Below are 22,091 nucleotides of genomic sequence, written 5' to 3'. Positions count from 1 at the left end.
AGCAGTTCAGATTTCATTTGGTCATTAAAAGTCAAGCTGTAGAGTTTGGTTTTCTTCCCTGAAAAAAAAAAATTAATTATTTATGGTGTAAGCAGGCAGGCTATTTGAACAGTATAGTGTGATAAAATTCAGAATTATACAACATTAGTATACCATGCTTATAACTTCTTATTCCAGAGGCATTGTTGTAGGGTCCAGGCTTACCATTGCAATTCAATTTTCCCTTCTTTTGGACAGAGTTAAGATTTTCTCTGTAAATTGAAAACTTCTGAAAAGATTTTGGTATAATTAATGTTTAATGCTGATAATATGATATATTTTTTAATATTCAAGTTTGAGTTTTTTTCTGCAGTGTTAATGAACTTTTTTTTCTTCTCCTTTAGGAGAATATATAAAAAACTGGCGGCCAAGATACTTCCTGCTAAAGACAGATGGCTCTTTCATAGGCTATAAGGAGAAGCCCCAGGATGTGGATCTGCCATATCCACTCAACAACTTTTCAGTGGCAAGTATGTATTTCCAGTATTTATTATTCTCTCAGCATATTGACAGATTATCTGCTACATATTGCTTCGTGTATAATTCAGAATTTATTGGTAACACTGCAAGTTTAGTGCCATGTGCCATACTAATGCACCACTGATCTTGCTTCCAGCTCTACAAGATGTATTTACAGTAGCATGGAAGAACCATTTGGAATGTTTTTATATGTCTAAGTTCTCATTTTTTTGTGTGTGTCTAAAGTGTCTCTAAATAACAATGACATTTGACAAATGATGGCTGTAAGAAGAACATTCCTGGAAAGTTTACCTTTATTTAGATTGCTGACCTCTTCTCTGTTTTTCATTAGTATCTCTGAATTCACTTGAAAACTCAAATTAATTAGAAAATTATCTAGACTTTCAAATGACACAAAATCATGCTAAGTTATTTTTCTCTTGGATAATCAGGTAATCAGCTCTCCAGCCTGGTTAATGAGTAATTTCAAGCAATCAGACAATTTGCATATATTAACAAAGCCACAAAGTGTGTATCTGTTGGATAAAGGGAAGATTGTGTGTTTTCCAAGAATGTTTCTAAAAGACAAATTTGTAGGGTTTTTGATCAGAGTGAGATTGGTGTTTCTGAACATAAATGAAAGTATTTGAGGAGAAAAATTAAAGGGGAAAAAAATCTCTCTGAGTTGCAAATATCACAGCTAGAAACTTTCAGAGGAACAGTAGAAAATTTACCCAATTTCTTTCAAAATTGTCCTAAGTGTACTGCAATACAAAAAGTGGCAGTGTTTAGTTTTATGGAGGAGTATAGGAGCCACCACCAAGAGCATTTGTACTTAGGGAAAGAGTTCTCTTCCCCTTCACTGCTGAAGTTGGAACAAGTGCTACTGAGACTGAATTTTCCTATTTTCTTGATAAAATTGTACTTGAGACTGACTCAGCCTTTGTGTATACAAAGTAATTTGTGTATTTTATTTGGTAAGAAAATAATCTTGTGCTCCAAGCCCATGTCTCATCTCACAGCTAGAAGAGGAAAACTTTGCATATACTGATTGCAATAGAAAATGATATTGATTGTGCAAGCCATCTAATAGCATTAGAGGCTTGTTTTTCCTTGTTGGTATTCAGCATAAAAGCAGTGATGTTTTTAAGTTGTTCATGTGAGTAGGAATTGACTAAATCGTGGCCATTATTCATTCCTTAGTTATTGCTCTGCATATTCTAACTACTCCTTTTTAGCAGGTAATATTTTTCTAGGTACTCGGTCCCTGGTTTGCAGCAGAAAGACAATTTTTAGAAATACAGTGGGCTTTTTACTCCTGCTTTACCATGTTCTTCATTGCATAGTCTGTCTTCCCTTGCTGCAGCAACTAGAAGGGTGATCCAAATGGTAGTTCTGCTAAGCAAAGAAATACATAATTAGCAGTTATTATAGCATAATTACCAGTGTGTTGGTACTGGTTTTGGTTGGGTTTTTTTCATTCCCAGAGGTTCTGTTATGTAATTCTGATATTAGAGTGCTGTCCCTGAACTTTGCCTTGATGGAAACGGAAAGATTTCACATTGTTTTCCAAAATGACACCATCACCACCCCCACCACACCCCCACCAAAAAAAAAAAAAACCTTTCTGCAACTGGCAAGTCTCATAGGTCTGATTCTTAGGCTGTGTAAGCTAAAGCATGCAATATTAATTGAAAAAATCCAGTTTTGATAAGCATGACTTTTTCTGTTTTTCTGACAGGAAAAGGTGTAATTTTATCAGAAATGTTGGCTGATCAGTGCAAGAATAGGGAGATGTAACACTCATCAAAAGAATCCCATGAAATTAAGAGGAGTGCCTGTGTAGAATTCACAGGATGAAAAGCAAACCAGGATGGTATTACACTCTAAATTGCAAGGGACTTTAAGTTTTTTATCACCTTTTTTATCTGTCTGAAGATGAGCTCATCAGTAGGGCAAATAAACAAACAAAATTGCTGTATGAATGGATCACATCTCATGGGAAGTACCTGGTAAATGTCAAGAACTGGTCTCATGGCCTCTGATCCAAGAGTTCCTGAGCTGCTGCAGTAGGTTTGTGGCCACAAGCAGCGCAACATATTTTTCCTGTAATAGTGAAGTACGTTTTTCATAAATTACTAGCCAGGCAGATGGAGTGTGAGATCACTGTTAATACCATCTTGATTAGGTTGGCAGGGACTTAAAGATATGTCTTTACAGTCCTATCTTCATGTAATCTTTGTAGCTATCTGTAAAGTGAGAGTGTAGTCTCAGTCTACTTTTTGCTCTCCAAATGATAGACATCTTTGGCTCCTGCTTGCAATTTGTTATTTAAGCAGAAAAGGCCAAGGCTGTGGTATTATTTTCGTAGTACTGTTGGAGTTAAACATGGGAATGTTTGCACAGTTCTACTTTGTATGATTCTTGTTGGGTAGTTTAAAACTTTCTTAAGCAGCTCTGTAAAGCTAGTTACTTCCATTGTGCTGATACTTCCCCACCAGTGTCCCCTGCCTTCCACTCCTGTGACATTTTTTACATTGCAAAAGTAAAGCTCTTTCCCAGGCATAGTATCATTTCCCCTACTGTGGTTCCCTGATTCCTTCCAAGATTACTTTAAAGTTCCACACCTAAGCATTTCTCTTTCTTTGGTCTTTTGTCATCTGTGAACTCCATTGGGAATGAGGAGAAGGCTGGAGAGAATGAAGTTATTTTACAGACTGCTAAAAGTGCTTCCAGTGATAAATATGTCTTTGCTAATAGAGCCTTTCTCATTGAGGAATGTTTTGTCATAGAATGGAGCGTTCAGAGGCCTTTTCCTTGGGGTATTCTGGGAGGAAATGTGGGGGGAAGGCATTTGGAAGTGTGTGTCAGCAGATGGACTCTTTTCTTGGAGAGGGAGACACTGAGGCAGTACACATGTGCCTCAGTCCATTACCAGCCACCCAAAAAGCAGGGGAACCATGGGGGCCTGAAATGGAGATGAAGGATCTCTCTTCCTTGGAGCACTGAAGATGAAAGGGTATGAGTGAAGGGTATGACAGAGTGGGGCTGGGTGGAGCTGTGCCCCTGGGAAGGACACAGGCTGGCCTTAGGTGTCCTGAATGGACTTCATCCCTCTGTGGCCACTACATTCCCAACTTTGGGTGCACAGGGAAGGCAGCCATGGGCACCCTGCCCTGCATCTTGGAGCTGCTGCAAGGTTGCAGGAAGAACAAATCAGCCAGATTTGGTGATACTGAATAGTGTGTAGGAATCACTGGCTCCTCTCCTGTGGAGCCAGCTTATTTTATACCTAACAAACCCACCTTCTTTTAAATGGGAGTTGTGAGAGCTGTGTATTTGAAGTAGGCTGTTAGTCCCTTCATGCTCATGCCTTGACACTGAGACTCACACAAAGCTCTGCCATGTATCTCACCGTGCACTTGAAGATAAATGAAGGCGGTGTAATTACATGGGTGGGAAGTTCATTGGGAAAACTTAAATCCGGGTGATATTGGTTTGCAGGGGTAAATTCAGAGGTGTGAGCTTTCTGGAATTGTCTGGTTCAAAATCAGTTCAGCTCTTTTCAGGTAGAGAGGAGCAGTTGCAAGTAATCAAACTGCTGTAGCTTGTACAGATACTCTTGATTGACTGAGTCATGGTAACTGAGTGGGTGTGCATTCCTAGCCCACTTCAACTGCAAAATAAAATATGTTAATTTAAATTGCTTTTGCTTAGGCATTTATGCAGTCAGAACCAGTTTAAAAATAATTTTGGATTCAGTTGGTATGACTTCTCTGTACAGGCAAAGGCCTGATAAAAAAGTCCTGTCTTTTAAAGCGCCATTATGATTCTTTGAGAACAAAACTAATACTCTGTATTATACAGGATGTATTTCCTCAATGCCCTCCCACCCCCTCAAAAAAATCCAACATGGCCTCATAATGCTGTTTTCAACTCGCTCACTGCTGTATAAGTGGAATAAATGCTGCTTTATGTAAACCACTTTGGTCTTTGATTGTCAGCATTATTTGGGAAAGCAGAGTGGGGAAGAATTCTACTTCAGTTCTACTTGAGGAAGATTTGTGACTTCACTGATTTAAAAAAAACCCAACTTCTCACATGCTCAGTGAGTATGTAGGTAATCACACAGCACATTTGGGATGAAGTGTCTCTAAGAATTGGCCCTTTGCCTTCATTTTGATCTTTACATGGGGAATAATTGGGAAGAGCTGTATCCCTTCACAGTATCCTTTGAACCTTGGCCAAAAATGATGTCACCTGGAACTTTTTTCCTGTCTTGAAAGATAATGCTTTCTAAGCACTCTGGTACAGCTACTCTTTTTATTGTCCTTAAAAATAAAAAGCAGATTATTATTATATTATTACCATGAAAAGGTAACCTTTTATAAACTTTATTTTATTTTTATTTTCTCTGTCTAAATGATTATCAAGAACCTTGGCTATTCTAAATGGAGAATCTGTGCTACTTTTACCTAGTCTTAACTTTTCAGTGGGCTAGAGACAAGATTTTATTATTTTTAAGATCTAAAAATGTTCAAAACAGGAAAATTGAAAGGTTTCAGGGGCATAATGTTAGAATGTAAAGAATTCTGAAGACATTTTTTAAAGAAATGGGTAGTGAAATATGTATGTCTGTTATAAGTGAGATTAATGTATCAAAATACTTCAGCATTAGACACAACCTTGTGTGCAACTCCAGAAATAACTTTTCAATGAGATTTAAGTCCATTTAAAAAAATTTGTTACCACACTGGATTACATGAACCCAGAGTTAAGATATAACTGTACTTATAATTACAGTGTGAGTTTGATTCCAAAGTAATAGTAGTAGAATTGAATAAGTAATGTTCATTCAATATTGAAAACACTAGTTGAGAGAAAAAAAATCAATGTACATGTTATATACTGCATTTGCAAATACATCTGTGGAAATTCAAACTCAAATCTATCATGTATAGGAAATATATCTGTTGGATGGAGAAATGTTTGGGAGGCTTTAAAATTGCTTTATGAATACTTTCTAGGTGGTATAGTTGGTATTCTGTCCTTTTGACTTAGAAGTTTGTAGCCAGACCTGAAAGTTTTTATGCCAGTGTGATAATACCCAGCTGCTTAAATAAAACTGGAGTGTTTGCATGAAAGACAGAGAAGGACAAATAATTTTACTTCCTTCCATTAAAACAAAGTAAAGCCCAGGCAAAACCCATACAGAAATCTTCTATTTCCATTCTCCCTCTTTGCGTGAAGGGGCAAATGACAAATGTTGTAGTGGCGCAAAGACAAAGGTGCTACCTTGGTACTTTTTGAAGTATTGGAAATAAAAGACTTTGCAGCATGGTGAACTGCACAAAGTTTGATCTTTTACATCTTCAAGGAATATAATTAAGGGGTTTTCTGGTCATATTTGTTGTTATATTATCAAAGCACATATAAGTACTTGCCATGAGCCAAGCCCCACAGAAGTGGGATTTTTACCCATACAGAACAAAAAGTCAGTCCCTGCTCCAAAATACTAAAATTCCAAATATAAAACAAGTGACAGCAGATGGATGCAAACAGATGGGGGGAGTATGAGAAAACTATGAGACAGTATTAGCCTGTAGTACAGGCAGTGGTCTCAGCACATCAACAACTAATCCATTGTCAAGGTTAGATTTTAACTCTCATCTCCCTTCTTTTCTTCCTCCCTCCTTCCCTCCCTCATGTTTTTAAATGCACGGTGAAGGAGAGTTTTAAGGAGGATTTTAAAGAGAACTAGTCTGACAAACAGAGAGAAATTAGAAATGCTTTAGAGAACTGATGATGAAATTGTCACAGTAAAGGGATGGGTGGCATTTTGATACTGAATAAAAAATGATAACAAGGGTGAGAGTAGGCTGTGGGGACAGACAATGTTGAACAGCTACCTATATTTGATGTGATAGAGCTGGGTAAGAAATGGGAAATGCCCAAAAGAGAGTGATGTGGTCAAGGGAACAATGGACAAAAACAATCTATTATGAACAGTTTTGGGAATAGCATTTTTATGGTAAACCTCTATTTGTTTGGATAAAAGAAGAGATATTAAATTGTTCACATATATCTCTGTGTGACCAAATTTAGGTTTAGGGTGATACTCCCCCTAGATAAGATGTAGTAAGAGGGAACAAAGCTTTTTGGAAAGCCTCAGAGAAGCAGATTTCCCTCAGGGAGTAGGTAAACAAGTGGGAGAATCAAAAGGGGACCAAGCAAAGGGTGTGTGTATGGGTACACACATATGTTTGTTCCTATGTGTAAAATCCATGGATTTTCATGTGTGCATGAGCAAAAATCTGTGTATTTCCCTCTGTGTTATGAAAATGATCTATTAGTTTTGCTATTTGTCTACTATTTGTCTAACAAAAAAGGTCATGAGAGAAGTGTGGATTTGGAGTGCAGAGTAGCAGCAACAGAAAAAGGTATTTGTAAGGAGTGTGTTCATTGATTTTGATATGAAAGAAAAATTAGATTAGCAATTAAATAGGCAAAGGTTGGGACAAAATTGTTTATTTTGTAAAGGAAAGACCAAGAGAAAAATAAGAAATCAAGGTTAAATTATTATGCAAATAGATAGATACATAGAGACTACAGATCTGTGTAAAGACAACACTCTCCCTATATGTTAAAAAGTGCAAACATTATAAATAATGCAAACAGGGGCTTGATACTATTTTTTAATACAATTTGATAATCACGGGAAGTTATCCTCTGTGCTAAAACTCAGTCTGTATTGTCTGTATTAGAAATAATTTCTCAGATATGCAACCTTCTGTTCATTTTTTAGTACAATTTTTTATGGCTGCTTGAATGTTTAGTATTCCTGTCTAGCCATATCAACACATTCTGCTGAAGTTGAAACCTTTCATATATGAAATAATAAAATGGCATTAGTGTTCTATTTTTTTTAATGTTGAATGACTGCATTTAGGAAAAGAATGCTGGTGATTATACAGTTAAAGTTATAGAATTCAAACTTTAAACTTTTTAATAAAATCTGAACAGATGATCTGTGCTTTTTTTTTTTTTTTTTGGAACTGGCAGGTTTCAGGCCCTCTAATTGGCTTCCCAGCTTTGCAGAGTAATTACAGCTTCAAGCAAACTTTGTCATCTGTGGTTCAGAATGGTGTAAAGTAAACAGAACGTTTTGAAATACAGTTTGTAGTTAGAGTTGCTCAGGAGAGTTTAACTAGCATAACTACTTAATTTAGACAGTAGCGATTATTTGAAAAAGATAGTCTAGCATTTTAGAATTGTCAGGTTGGTTGTTGATATGAAGACAAAAGTTAACCTCTGGTACGTACCTGACTTTGTTTTGTTTTTTAAAAGGATAATTTCAATAATTGAGAAACATCCATTGCATTTCTTTTTACTGTTCTGATTTTTTTTTTTTCCATTTTCGGTATACATCCAAAAATGGCCAAAGGAGTGCTATGCACTTGTTGGAACAGAGTTGTCATTCCCTGTTTTACTGTTTTTGTATTTTGCTGCTTTGAACAAGTGTTCTCCCCCAAGGTATTTCCTCCCCTCTAATATTAAAGGAAAAGTTCTTATGACTGAGGTTTCATCCCAGGAAGACAGAAAGCTTTAGGAATAAAATGTGTAATTCCAAGTTGTAGATGGCTAGCATACAAGAACACAAAGTTGAGTCTGTCTGTTTACTGGCTTACTCATCTTTTTGAATGATAATTTAGACTTCCAACTGTTTTGAGTTGAGATTCAGTCCTTTAATTACATATGTTTATGTATAGTAGCAAACTTGAAGACATTATGGTAGAATGTTCTCTACTCTTGGTAATGACCCAACTATCACTCGAGCATTCGGAGCCAGCTCTCAGTAGCCAGTTTCACTCTTTCTTCTGTGCTTTTGTATTTTCCAAACTATTCACTCAGTCTTAAACTACTATGCTTTTTCCACTAATTAGTAGAAAAATATTTTGGTAATTAGCAGTAACTGTGTATTACAGCACTTATTCATCTTAATAGATTTCTTTCCTCTAGTAGTAGGTGAAAGATATTCACAGATTAATTTTTATTCATGTTGCAGTCAGGGCAGGAATACTGTTCAGCTCATACATTTTTGTACAGCACCACATGAAGCATGTGGGGCTACTAAATATCATCAGACTGAAGTTATTTTTACCTACTTGAGAAGAATGGGTAGTACACCTCTTTTGGGAATACACTCGTCCTCCACTTCTTTATGAAGCACTTTTTTGCTTCATAAGGGATGGATTGAATATATTCAATTTTAATGTTCTACAAGGAAATCAAATCTTTAGCCACTTCTAACAGAATATTACCAAAACTAATTAAGTTTTCCTAAATTTTATTTTCCAATAATTTGCTCCAGTGATAGTGAAATGGCATTCCTGGGGGTTATTTGTCTGGAGGTTTTTTTGTTTTCAGTACCATTTTCAATTCTTAAGGTTTTTAGTACCTTTTATTGATTTAATTATTCATCTAAAATATCTGAAAAATCAGATTTTTTTGTAATAATGTTTTATTATTATCTATATTGTTAATAAATATTTTGTTCTTGTTAATAATGTGCATAATCACTTTGAGGGTTGACTTAAAAAATTTAATGTAGGTAGTATATTAGATACAGATTTACTTGAAGTACATACCAATGTATATATTTATTATTTTTATGGTATATTATATATACTAAATGTCTATTATATAATATATATTATATACTATTTATAATACCCTACGACTATAATATGTAACTATATCTTATATCCTGTATATAACATATATTACATATACTATATTATATATATAATATTTTATACATATATAGGTGAAGATCATATTATACATAGCATTTGAACATAAGCAGATGTAATTCTATTTGTTCCATTTTTTTATACATGAGTTGGAAAACTTAAATAGTGTAATTTAAATGTATTCATATTTTGTATATCGACAAAGAGAAAATATATGGTGGAATTCAAAATCTTCAGTTCCATCAGAGGCATTGGAGAGGATGTGCTTTTTGATTGGTACAGATTTTTCTGCAGGTTTGTCTCTGTACCTTTTTTCCTTCAGAATGTCCTAACACAGTCAGCTCATGTTTCTCTCTGACAGCTTTTTTCACCTTCGTTCCTCTAAACTAGGTACTCTTGTCTGGCTATATTCTAGCTATCCCCATACTTTTCTTTCTCATATAGGTTCCAGTATTTTTCCTGTCCTATTATCACTTTCCTCCCTTTATTCCCTAGTCTTTTGTTCATAACAGCTCTCCTGTAAATAACTTGCTGTATGCCATCTTTCTCTATTGCATTTTGCCTCAGTGACGTACTTTCTTTGTCATACTGTCTGAGGAAGAGGGTTTTATGAATACATTATGAATATAAGTGAAATGCTTTCAATTTAGCATGTGGAGAGGCAGTAGATAGCTGTAGTCTCTGGATTATACTCAATGCCTAGACTTTTAATGATTTTATGCTTTAGTAATTGTTACTGTAATTTTTTACCCTCCTCCCACTGCACTCTTATCCCTCCCACATGTAGTGTGGCCAGATGCCTTACATTTTCATAGGAATACTAAAAGGATATCAAAGGTCTTGATTTGCCAAGTTTTAAGTCTCTTCTCCAAAAAGCAGCATTTTCCAGCAGTGTGCAGCTTTAGGCAGACACCCAGTAAAGAAAATTTCAGCCTACATGATTGAAGTGTGATAGGATTAAAGATGAGAGGATGGTTTTGTCAGGAGTAAGATGAGATAATCTTAGAGCAGACAATGCTTCTAGTCTCTTCTGCTAGGAAGGTAGCCCCACATGTTCCTTGGAACTTCAGCTGAGGGAGTTAAAAAAAAAAACCTGTTAACCTTCCCTTCACTGTCACTGTGATCGTAGCTGGACTTCACCCGTACCCCTGAGGACAGGGATTTCTTTGATCTCATGGATAATTGCACTGGGCTACAACCCTGGTTAGGTACCCTAAGCAGCTCTACTTCATCATGCTTCTGTCTGCCTTGTTTCCCTTCCAACTTTTGTGTTAAACTCCCTCTTCCTGTGTCCATCCTGCTGTAGATCTTTCTTCTCCGTGTTGAGGATGGTTCTCATTCCATCCAAGACCTAGCAGAGCATGTATAAGCAATGAGGGTGAACTACTGTTTCTCATTTTTAATGAAATGTTTGTTAAATGGAATATCATCTCTGTTACTGACAGTGAGCAGTCTGACTTACATAATAATTTATAGATGTATGGTGAATATATAAGTTTGCTCATCAAAGAATGCACATGTGCACAGGACGATATTCACTCCTTTTGTTTCTCATACCTGTGTCTGTCAAGCTTCTGAGGTGTTCTGCTAAGCTGCAGAAAAAAATACTATTGATAGACATATCCACTTCCACACTTCTTTGTTTTTTCAAATAAAAAAAAAAATTGCAGTAGATGATAGTTGAGGTTTCAGGATCCTGAATTTGTCAAGAGAAAATATGTCAGGCCAAAATAATTTATTTCCGTGAAAGGAAAGCATGCCTTGTTAAGTGGTACATGTCATATGACTTCTGCAAAGCGTTGACATTAACTGGAATAAAGAATAGTAAGCTGCATAAGTAAAAGGTGTGGGTCAACTGGTAGGTGGTAACTATATCAAAAAGAAGTTACAGCAGATTGTAGGTGAACAGGAATTCATTTATCATATCATTATTGATTGATTTGTGAACCTGATGAATCATTTTAGATCACACGCACACATTTGATCTGGATCAGCTTTGAACAAGTGATAATATTCCAGACATGAGATGTGATGGTTTGTGTCTACGTTGTGGTAGCTGCAGGAAAATGAGTAACACTTTTGACAGAGTAACCTTAGCTTCTCAAAAATGTTTAAATGTATTTGCATGAATAAGGAGTTTTAGTTTGTCAGAGTTTTCAGCTGTAATGTTTGGTACCGCATCTTAGAACTGATACACAGCAATACCAAAGCATTGCCTGAATTGCCAGCGTTGTGATCTTGCCACAAAGGAGTAATAGGTGGTCTGAAATGTGTCTGGAATTGTGGAACAAGGAAGATCTCGGATCTGAAAGCACAACTGGTGAGGGATGCGTGGCTTGAACTGACTTGAAGACTGAAGAGAAGAAATAAAGCAGTGTTCAAAGGTCTAAAAGGGACAACTGCTGGAAAGATGAAGTAATTTAATCAAAAGGACAAGAAACAGTATGCTGAAATTATAGGAACAGTTGCATTTAATCTTAGGAAAAGTCTTACACCAATAAAAATAGTTAATTTCTTTATAGTTGGATAGAATAGTTTGCTTACAGGGGTGTTGAAATTAGTACTTTTTGGGGATTTTTGAAAGAGTGTAGAGAAATACTTATGAGAAATAGCATAGGTAGATCTGATTCTGCCCTAGGGCACAAAGAGAATTAGATGATTTCCTGGGGCAGCCCCACTGGTGGTGTGTGTGGGGTTGTTCTATATTTAATAATCAGACTAATTTAAACATCTGAATTTTCTTAGGCTATTTTACAATAAACCTTACCCTGAAGTGACAGTACTATCAGTAATTGTAACATGGTTACCATTGAAGGGAAAATGTCATATTCCTCCTGCTGGGTGCAGATGGAAAAATATGCCAGTGGCTACTGCTGTTTCCTTGGCATGCTATAGCAATGCAGGATCTAATATTCTTCTTAGCCTCATAACACAGACCAAGTTAACAAATGGAGATGGCACTTTTACATGGACAATGATACAAGTTCCATCGATTCCTCTGACTGCTTTGTTCACCTGCTTCATTGTTACCTACTACCTTTTGTTCAAACCTGTGGTTGTATTGCTGTTCTGTATTTCCTCGTGTGCTGGATAGATCCTGAATAGGAATGCATAAGCTGAATGAATTTCATCTAAGTGATTTTATTTGCTTTTCACCCATTAACTGGCAATGTATAAAAGAGGCAATGTCATGTATTTGTCTAGAATGTCAGCTAATGAAAACAGAACGACCAAAGCCGAACACATTCATTATCAGATGTCTTCAGTGGACCACTGTCATAGAGAGGACGTTCCATGTAGACACTCCAGAGGAACGGTGAGGGTTTTATTCTTGTTTTCCTTTTCACAATCCTTGTGCAGAAGCTGCAGCAGAGTCTCTGCTGGGCCTGCACAGCAATCAGCACTTGGAACTGTGACATTCTGAGCAGTTAGTTAAAGATTTTTAAGTCAGCTTCTGTAAAATATTATCTGAGCTCATAACTAGAGTAAGAAGAGTTGCCTGCGAGTAGGTGGGATGAGTGTGTTCAAATAAGCCAAAACTATGTCATGATATGTCTCTGAAGTGTTAAATTTTGAACTTCCAAAGCCTAGATTGAAATATTTCCAGCCTTGCTGTCTTACTCCTCCTAATGTGCTCCTTTCTTTTGGCACAGAAAGCAGCATGCTTATTATAATTTATTTTATGTTAGCTTATTAGTTTTTCTTGTTTCAGTAAACATTCACAAATGCTTAAGAATTAACTTTTTTAATGCACCAAAAAGTTTTTAATGCCTGTAGGAGCTATGGGATAATGCCCTCAAATTTTCCATACTCTGTCTACTGTTAGACGCATGGCATCTTCCTGCTGTGGACATCTGTCCTTTTGAGACCAGTACTATCATCTGGCTATCATTTTTTGTATCAGTAAATAACCAACAACTTTGCTTTTTCTGTTGTTTCACTTAGAGGTTTTTTTTATTCTACCTTGGTACCATGTCTCCACCCTGTCTTTTTTTTTTGTGCAGTGTAGTAGCTCATGCTGCATTCAGGAGTAAATACCACAAAAAAATCCCATATTCCTTTCTGGCTGAGCAAGAGGCAGCAGGTAGCGTGCTTGGTGTGGGGCTGTGACCTGCTCAAGGGCTGCCTGGTGTGTCTGTGCTGCTCTGCTGGCCCTGCTTGTCCCTCCACAGAAACCATCCCCTGGGCCTGCCCCTCGGTGCAGCCACAGGTTTTCAGGATACTTGTAGGAATGTAGTATCTTGAGTGCCTTTTTTGAGGGAAATTTGCAAAAAAGCCTGTAAGTTGAGTTTTAAGAGGAGAGAGACAAAGACTTGAACATATGATATGGTTTAATAAATCATATCTTCTTTTCCTCTGAAAATGTCTTGAAGGGAGGGGGAATACGAAAAACCCTCCTAAAATAGCAAGTTACTATTATGAGATGATAGATACTATTGCATAAGAGATGACATCCTGTGCTCACAGGTGTATTATACCTGGAACAAGTGTTTTCAAGCTTCCACTAATACAGAATCAGAAGCTGCTAATTCTTGAAGTTACCCATATAGTGATCCTTTCTGGTCAACTTCACCCCATTTAAGAAAACACAGGATTGGAAGGAAATTCAGGTGACTGATTAATATGAGTCTTCTGCTGTGTAACCTAAGAATTGAACATTGAAGCAATGTAAGGTGAAAAACTTTATGAACTATGCAATATATTCTATGAGTTTCTAATAGAAGTGTTGGCTTGTTCATGATAGGGAAGAATGGACAGAAGCAATCCAGGCTGTAGCAGACAGACTTCAGAGGCAAGAAGAGGAGAGGATGAACTGTAGTCCAACTTCTCAGATAGACAATATAGGAGAAGAAGAGATGGATGCTTCAACAACCCATCATAAAAGAAAGGTAATGACCTTAAAAAATAACTTTTGAGAATGGTCTAGTTGGGTAAAGCAATATGCAGGGAATAGAATTTCATCATAAATTTCAGTGTAATGTAAGATCAAAGTACTTATTTATTTCAATAAAGCTGAACTGCTCTAGTTTTGTTTATTGGTTAAGGTGATATGGCACTTCTGAAAAACAAAGTTCAGCCATTCAGGCACATGCTAACATTCCTCTTATTGTTTGAATATTTTTTTATGCTTTTGTTTGTTTGCTATTTTAGAAGTATGGTAATAAAATATTTTCTTTAGACAAGTACTTTTGCCTCTTTTCTCATGCAAATAATACCCAGTACAAATTAGGTGATTTGCATGAGAAAGGCTAGCAGGATCTGGCTTTTAATGACCTTGGGTTTTGCTAACTTGGGAAATAACTTTGCTTTAGTTTTCAATGAAGTAAGAGAAAACAGCATTTCATTTTTCTGTGATCCTTTACAGCTTTTGGTGTAAGTAGGAACATGTACATTGCTGCCTATAACATACTTGTGGTTGCATCTCCAGAGTCAACAGGTTAAGCACACAGCCAAGAGCATGTTTTAAAGAACTGATGCCACTCAAAGTTTGCTCATGTGTCTCCATTTTGTCCTGTATGGACTACTCAAACTCATGTCTCTCATTTACTATACAGAGTTGACATGACTCAAGAAATTGACTGAAATTGCATGAAAAAATAATAACCAGTTTACATAGGACTGGATTTACTTTTTCTAGCTAGAAGTGAAACCTGTAGAAAACTAAGTATAAATCTGCTGACAGAGCAAAACAGTCTTATAGCTAATATAACTGAATGCCTTTGAGTGATGAACAATACAAGAAATGGTGAATATTTCTCTATTTACTAATAGAGTGTGTTTTGTTTGTTGTGATGCATGAAGCCAGAACCATAGAAAAGTCAGGGCTGAGAGCTATACCCTTCAGAATATAAAAAAGATGCCATAAGTAACTTTAGTTCTATCATGTCCTAATTTTTGAGAACTTGAGTTTGCTGTCAAACAGAGTTCTTTTTATGCAATTTCATTGTATGCAAATTTAGAAAAAGAAAAAGTTAAAATCAATTATATAGAGCTGTAACAATGCTCTGAATATATATTGTTAGGCTGACTTTAAACCTTTAGCCTGATGGCATGGATATTTAATGGCTGTGCTCCAGGGTAAAATATAAGTGGCAGCGAGACAGAGGCAGTGTTTAAGATGTGTCAGCCTTGTGAGAGGCAGTGTGATTATGTGGAAGGGATTTGGGGCTGCTCTGTTAAAGATCTGAGCACTGTTCCAAGCCTGTTTTGTACTCCAAGTGGAGTACAAAACCACTGTGTAACAACACTCGTTTTCCAGGTGTCAAAATTAATGCAGATACAAGTAGTTTATCTGGAATGTGCTCTCCTTGTTCACAGTGCAGTGTGTTTTCCCATTCAGCAAAAGAGGTTGTGGAAACAGGGGTAGGAGGATCAGTTTTGTTTCTGTCTTGCCACTTGTGCTTTAAGAAGTGCTGAAATAATATGCTAGGACAGTGTATGGGCAGGGCTATGGAAAATTTAATGGCTTTGGCAACCAAAAGCAAATATTTAATGGCTTTGGCAGCAAAAAGCAAACTCTACAAAACAAAGGTGAAATGAAGAATGTTGATATTCAGCATCTAATAACAGAGCAAAATAACAGAACTAGGAAAAAAAGATAAATAAAAAGGTAATAAAGTAAAAAAAAGAAAAGAAAATAGAAATAATAGAGCCAAAACTCAGAATCCCACAGCAGATTTCTATCTGTTGGAAGATGTTAGTGAAAGATGCTCAGAAGTTTTTGGAATAAAAAATGTGAAGTGACCATTATGACAGGGAATTGCCAATGCTTCCAACTTGATTGGATTGTGAAAAATAGGTCTTTTAAAAACTGTTTCTGTTTTGTAGAAATGTCTCTGAAAAGCTGTTGTTTAAGCTTTCATAGTTGTTAATGTAATCAGAACCATTTCAGTTATAATGAATTAATGCATTTTTATTGATTTTTTTTTTGTATTGGATTTCTTTCCTTTCAGGGATTTTTACACAATGTGTCCTTTTTTGACAAAAGCTTGTTTTGTCACCTGATTTTACATCTAAGCCCAGTGAATTTTCCTTGTGCATGCACCAGATGGTATACATATGAGTAGAAGAGCATAATCAGATTAAGAGACAAGACAGAGAGGAGTTGGGCCTGTTCTTCTCTGAAAAGGTAGCGAAAAGAAAACAGCCTTTAGGATGTGAAACTTGATTTGAATAAACATGACAGCTACATCCCTGCTTAGATTAGCTGGAAGAACCAGAAGCACCTCTTCCCCAATTTTTTAAAATGGTGTCAATGTGCAATTCAAGTTTTACACATCACTAACATTTGCAATACTCAAAATTCTTAGCAAACTACCTTTACTTTTTGCTGTACTATTACTTCTTAGAGTTTTTCCCCCGATGAAATCAGATGTAAACTCCTAATAATTGTGCACATCAGGAATAAAAAAAAAAAAGTTAGTTTCTTTGGAAGGAATTTTCAACACCTACATTAGGGTGTATTTTTTGAGCAGATCATCCATAGGGGGTGGTGTGTTTAGATGGTCAACAGATATTTCCTTAGGGGAGTAAAAAGGTTTTATAGAAAGCTGAACATCATGTTTTTTTGGTTAGATCAGTCTCCTGTGGCTTCATTGCTTTTTCTTTGTTTACAAATTTGATTTGCAGGATGCAGGATGAATAAAGAACAGATTTTTCAGAGGAAGCCTAAAAGTAATGTAATGAAGAAAAGATTCAAAACTTGGAGTACAGTAGGAATGAAAAACTAGGGAAAATCATGAAGGAGAAAGAATCCAATCTTACAGGAGCCTCCAAAGTTACCATCTTCCTTCAGGTTTAGGAAGTATTTCCATTTTTCCACCAGTTTTCAGTACACCCCTTGCTATGGCATCTGTGTTTTTATCTCCCAAGGTCTTGTGTTCTTTGGCAGACTTTTTGAGTTACCCTGCACTGCGTATCATCTCTAAGCCTTCTGCTAAGCTTCTAAGGAATGAGAGCATCAGGAGACTTTATTCTTAGAACTAACACTACCGCCATAATGTGCTGTTAAGCCATGGCTTAAAATCTTGCAAACCTATTACCTTTCTCTTATAAATATACATATATTTTTAACTTGTTTTCACTGAGCTTGCATCTAGATTCATGACTGCTTTGCTGAACATTATGTAAGCAAATTTTGGGCAAATCAGTCTTTCAGTTTGACTGACTTGCTGCCCTTAGTGTCAAATCCATTTCTGTGATCAGTTGAGCCAAGATCCTCCTTCTGTGTATGGGCAAAGGACAGTTTTTCTGACCTGGTTTTATTCAGACTCTGATGGTCACTCTCTAATTCCAATGTCTTAGAGAAAATCAGAAGTGCTGGAGAAGTTACTCCTCCAAGCCTGCATGTGATCTCATAAATTTGTGACTGTTAAAGGGATAGGTTGTTACAGTCACTTAACTCACAGTTTCTCAGTCACAGCTCAATATTTTTTATCAATAAAGCTGTCAGCCATTGTTTTTCAGGCAGCACAGTAGCCTATGACTGAAGGATTCTGCCCTGAATTACTCTTCTTCTGCTTGAATTGTGTTTTGAATGCATTTTTAATTTTTCATGGGTTTTTGTCAATATTCACTGCTTTTGCTCAAAGGCAGTTGTTTTCTGCTTGATGGTTGTCACAGAACCATGGAGTAGGTAACCTGACTTCCCAAAGTACTGACCTGAAAGTGATCATTGAGAAATCTTGCCTTTAGTTGATTGAAAACAAGGAGCCACACAGTGTTGTGATCACAGCTTCACATACTACATCATGCACTGCGGGTTATCACACATTAGAGTAGGTTTTGGAAAAATTGACTCTTCAAGGATTTGTCTGTAGTAATAAACTTTAACTTTACATTCAGTTCTGTAAAAAAAATTTGCTTTAGGTAAAAATTTTACTGAGCCTTTGAAATCTCTGTTACCCATATTTCTTGCTGGGATAAATGCAGTTTTGTTCCTCTTGATGTGAGGTGGTTTGGGCAGCAAAGCAAGATCTGTCACTGCAAACTGTTTGTGTGAGCATCAAGGTTAGTTGGCTTAGAAGCTACCAATCAACAGTTAGATGGGAAAAAGATTTAATTCCTATTGATACAGCTAGAATTGATATATGGGAAGCACCTTCTTAATGAAGCTTTGAAACACCCAGGTATCCAGGTGTTAAATGCAGTGTTGAAGACCTTTTGCAGCTTTGAAGTTGCAGGTTGAACACTTAAAAGCTGAGGAATTGCACATTGGTGTGGTTGATGGAACTTCAGCCTCGTATGTGAGCACATTGCAAACTGACTCTGAGTGAACAACTGCATAAATTGCTTTCAGAGTTTGTCAACAGCAAATTCAGATCCACAGTATCATGCACTTGAGCTTAAAGGAATAAATAATTTCAGAAGGTGATTTTGCCCTTTTTTCTCTCACCCAAGTGAATATATTTTGCTGCCGCTATTTGCTGTCACACACCAGGGATATGCCCAATGCCTCTACACCTGGAATGTGTGTGAAATATGTAGGCAGTGTTAAGAGGTATTTCTGGTAGAGATAAGGAAAGTACTAATTCTCTTGTGGAAACTACAAGTAGAAGTTTATCCAGAAGAGCAGTATTCAACACAACTGCCTGAGGCCACGACTAGAGATAGAAAGAGGCACTGAGAAGATGAAAGATAAGGGATGATCTTTTTCACTCACAAAGCAGGATTAAGTACATTTAACTTAGCAATACTGAGACTCAGAGTATAATTACTCTTTAAAAATGTTTTGAGGTGTGCTTTTCACAAAGGAAGAAAGGTCATTGATGCTGCAGGCCAGTGCTATAACAAGAATAGGTGAGGGTATTTCCTTTCAGAATTTGCAGCTGCTTTTCTCCAGTTGCAAAACTCAAAACAAAATGGTTTTGTGGTGCTGCAACCAAGCCACTAACACAGCACAATGAAACATGTGCTGTTAGAAGCACCTAGTGATTGGCCAAGTAAATTCTGCTGTCAATTCAAGGCAGCCCTGTGCAGTTACTGTGTTCTCAGTATTGTTCTGTTTTTTCTCTACATCCTCATCTTTGCATCTGCACAGACCATGGAGCTGATGCTTCCGAACTGGGTGTGAAATGAACTTGTAAAAGTAAGAGGATTTTGACTAAAACTTTGGGCTTCAGAATGTGGCTATACTGCTTTGGGATCTGAGATCATCTGGTCATACTCTTACCATGTGTGGCATGCCAGTTGAGCTGATAAACCTACGAGACTCAATTTGTCTGTTGATGGACAGAAAAATGTCTTGGATGTACTGTGTTTAACCTGCAAAACTAAGGCAGTAACAGAGTCACAGGAAATATGAAAACTTGCCACCTCCTCCTTTTCAGAGCCAGATTGATTAATGTAAATACCATGTAATTGTAATCTGTACTGAAATTTTAAAAAGTCTAATTCTAATGGAAAGGCTGCTGTAAAGTCTTACAGGTACAACATTTCAGTTAGGATTGTGTATGTTTTAAAAATGCCACCAGTGCAGTGGTTGGTGTTATGCAAAACCTACTGATACACCATGTTTGTGTGTCCCTGGTAATGCAGGAGTTCATGAACTTTCTTAAATGTGGTGCATTCTTGAAACACTGCTTTAGGCTAGGACTTTGTCCTGTGTGTGCTTTATAAAAAGAAAAGTGTGTGCAGTACTTGGCTTTTGAGCATTATATTAATACTACTGAGTGATTTATCCTGCTGATTTAATGACAGCAGCTAGCTGCCTTCTTTGCCTGGGTGAAAAGCAGCAAGAGCAGTGTTCTCTGGGCACTCAGCCCCTCCCCAAACTGGAAGACGGGGAGGGGAAGCAGAATGAAACCCCCATAATCCAGGGGGAAAGGTTCAGTGATCTGATCAATGCTGTAGTGTGTCCAGAGAGGGGCAACAGAGCTGGTAAAGTGTCCAGGGCAAAGTCTTATGAGAGCAGCTGAGGGAGCTGGGGATGCTTAGCCTTGAGAAAGAGTCTCAGAGGGGACCTTACTGTTCTCCACAACTGCCTGAAGGGAGGGTATAGCAAGAGGAGGCAGATTGATCTCTTTTCCCAAGTAAGGAGAATGAAAGAAAGTGGCCTCAAGTTGCTTCAGGAGAGGTTTTAGAGTGGATATTAGGAAAAATTTATTCATTGAAAGAGTTGTCAAGCATTGAAACAGGCTGCCCAGGGAAGTGGCAGAGTCACTATCCCTGTAGCTATTTAGAAGACATGTAGATGTGGCCTTTAGGGACCTGGTTTAGTGGCAGACTTGGTAGTGTTTGCTTAACAGCAGCACTGGATGATCTTAAGGGTCTTTCTCAACCTAAACAATTCTGTGATTACAAACTTTATCACAGAATTGGGCCTATTTTTGTCAACTGCTTTTATTTTATTGGTAACAGGGTTTGGTTATATATTGGAACTGGATAACCTGAGTCTTGCTAATCCTTGTTCTTTGTTTCTTATAGACAATGAATGATTTTGATTACTTAAAACTACTGGGCAAAGGCACGTTTGGCAAAGTTATCCTGGTCCGAGAGAAGGCTAGTGGCAAATATTATGCTATGAAGATTTTGAAAAAAGAAGTAATCATTGCAAAGGTAAGAAAGTTTCTATTTTTATTATTGGGTCATTTTAAAGAATGGAATAATCACTATTTCATACCTAAGGTGTATTGATTTTTGAGGCTAAACTTAGTTTGATTGAAGTATGTGTGTATCTTCAGAAAACAAGAATGCAAAAAAAAATACGTGTAACCATTTTGCATGCCTTTTCCCTGTTTTATAATCTAGAATGTGCTAAAACACTGAGAGACTTTACTGGGCAGCAAGATAGTGCAATCTGAGTTTATACAACAAAAAGTGCATTGTGGGGCATATTGGATACTTCACTTTTTTTTCTAAGTCTGTTGCAGGTTTATTCAGATAAACACATTAATTGAATGGGCCTGTGCTCTGTTTCTGCTGTGTTGTATAAGATTGCTATGCGTGGGACTAACAATTCCATTTTTTCAATTTTTGAGAAATAGGAAAAGTCTGAAGCTGATGGCTGAAGTTGTGGTTTAAACTGGCATTGTCCAATCACTTAAACTTGATTAGTGTCACTGGCTCTTGTGCATGGTCATAATGTCACTCAAGCTAAAATTTAGATCATCTACTCTGAGCTTTATTTCTAGCAATTCTGAAGTTTTGAATCCCACTTCCACAGAAGTTGAAAGCAAGAAACCTACATACATATATCAACATGAGACACAATTAAAAATAATCCCAATTATTTAATGAGGATGTTTCAAGGAATGTGGGTCTGACTGATATTTTTGAATGCTTGAAGTTAACAATATCAGTATGTATAAAAACTGAATGTGAATGGGTAAACACTATTTTATATACATTAAATATTAAAATATCCTTCAGAATTGTATGGTTTTTCTATTGACCTATGAAAACAAGGCTTACAGGTGTTTTGCAGTCTATGGTCATTGTCTGTCACACTCTTTCTAATAGCTTTAGAATGTGTAGATCAGTTGCAATTAAATTTGGCAGAGGAGTGGAGATCTCAAAGACAATTATATTTCCTTGAGTGTCATTATAACTAGCCCTGTTACAGAGGGAGAGATGTAAATTTATGTCTTCAGCAGTGAAGAGGCTGACCTATGAGTTCTGTGTGCCCTCAGCAGCTGTCTTGTGTGCGGTGGCAGCCTGGTCAGCATGGGCATGGTTTGGGCTAACAGCAGCAAAGAGTGCCCTTTTCTTCTTCATAGTCAGGAGATACAGGAAGAACAGAGGGCATTGCTGCTGCCCTCCCCTGATTCTGCATGGGAAGGAGCCCTCAGTGGCCCTCCTTGTAAGACCTGGCAGCAATCTCTGTGGTTTGCCCTGTGGGTC

At 37.0% G+C, this 22,091-nt stretch overlaps 1 protein-coding gene across 1 annotated transcript in view; it reads left to right on the top strand.

Moving 5' to 3' along the window:
- The window catches only part of AKT3 (AKT serine/threonine kinase 3), a 152,845-nt gene that overhangs the window by 78,124 nt on the left and 52,630 nt on the right, over positions 1-22,091 (top strand). Inside the window, exons 3-6 of the mRNA XM_066546605.1 lie at positions 384-509; positions 12,456-12,567; positions 13,996-14,140; positions 20,676-20,807. Coding sequence (XP_066402702.1) covers positions 384-509; positions 12,456-12,567; positions 13,996-14,140; positions 20,676-20,807 — 515 coding nt within the window. The remainder of the gene's footprint in view (positions 1-383; positions 510-12,455; positions 12,568-13,995; positions 14,141-20,675; positions 20,808-22,091) is intronic.

The sequence above is a fragment of the Molothrus aeneus genome, chromosome 3 (assembly GCF_037042795.1).
Source record: "Molothrus aeneus isolate 106 chromosome 3, BPBGC_Maene_1.0, whole genome shotgun sequence".
NCBI classification, from domain to species: Eukaryota; Metazoa; Chordata; class Aves; order Passeriformes; family Icteridae; genus Molothrus; species Molothrus aeneus.
Note: the sequence above shows the minus strand (reverse complement) of the source record. Positions and strands in the feature narration are given on the sequence as shown.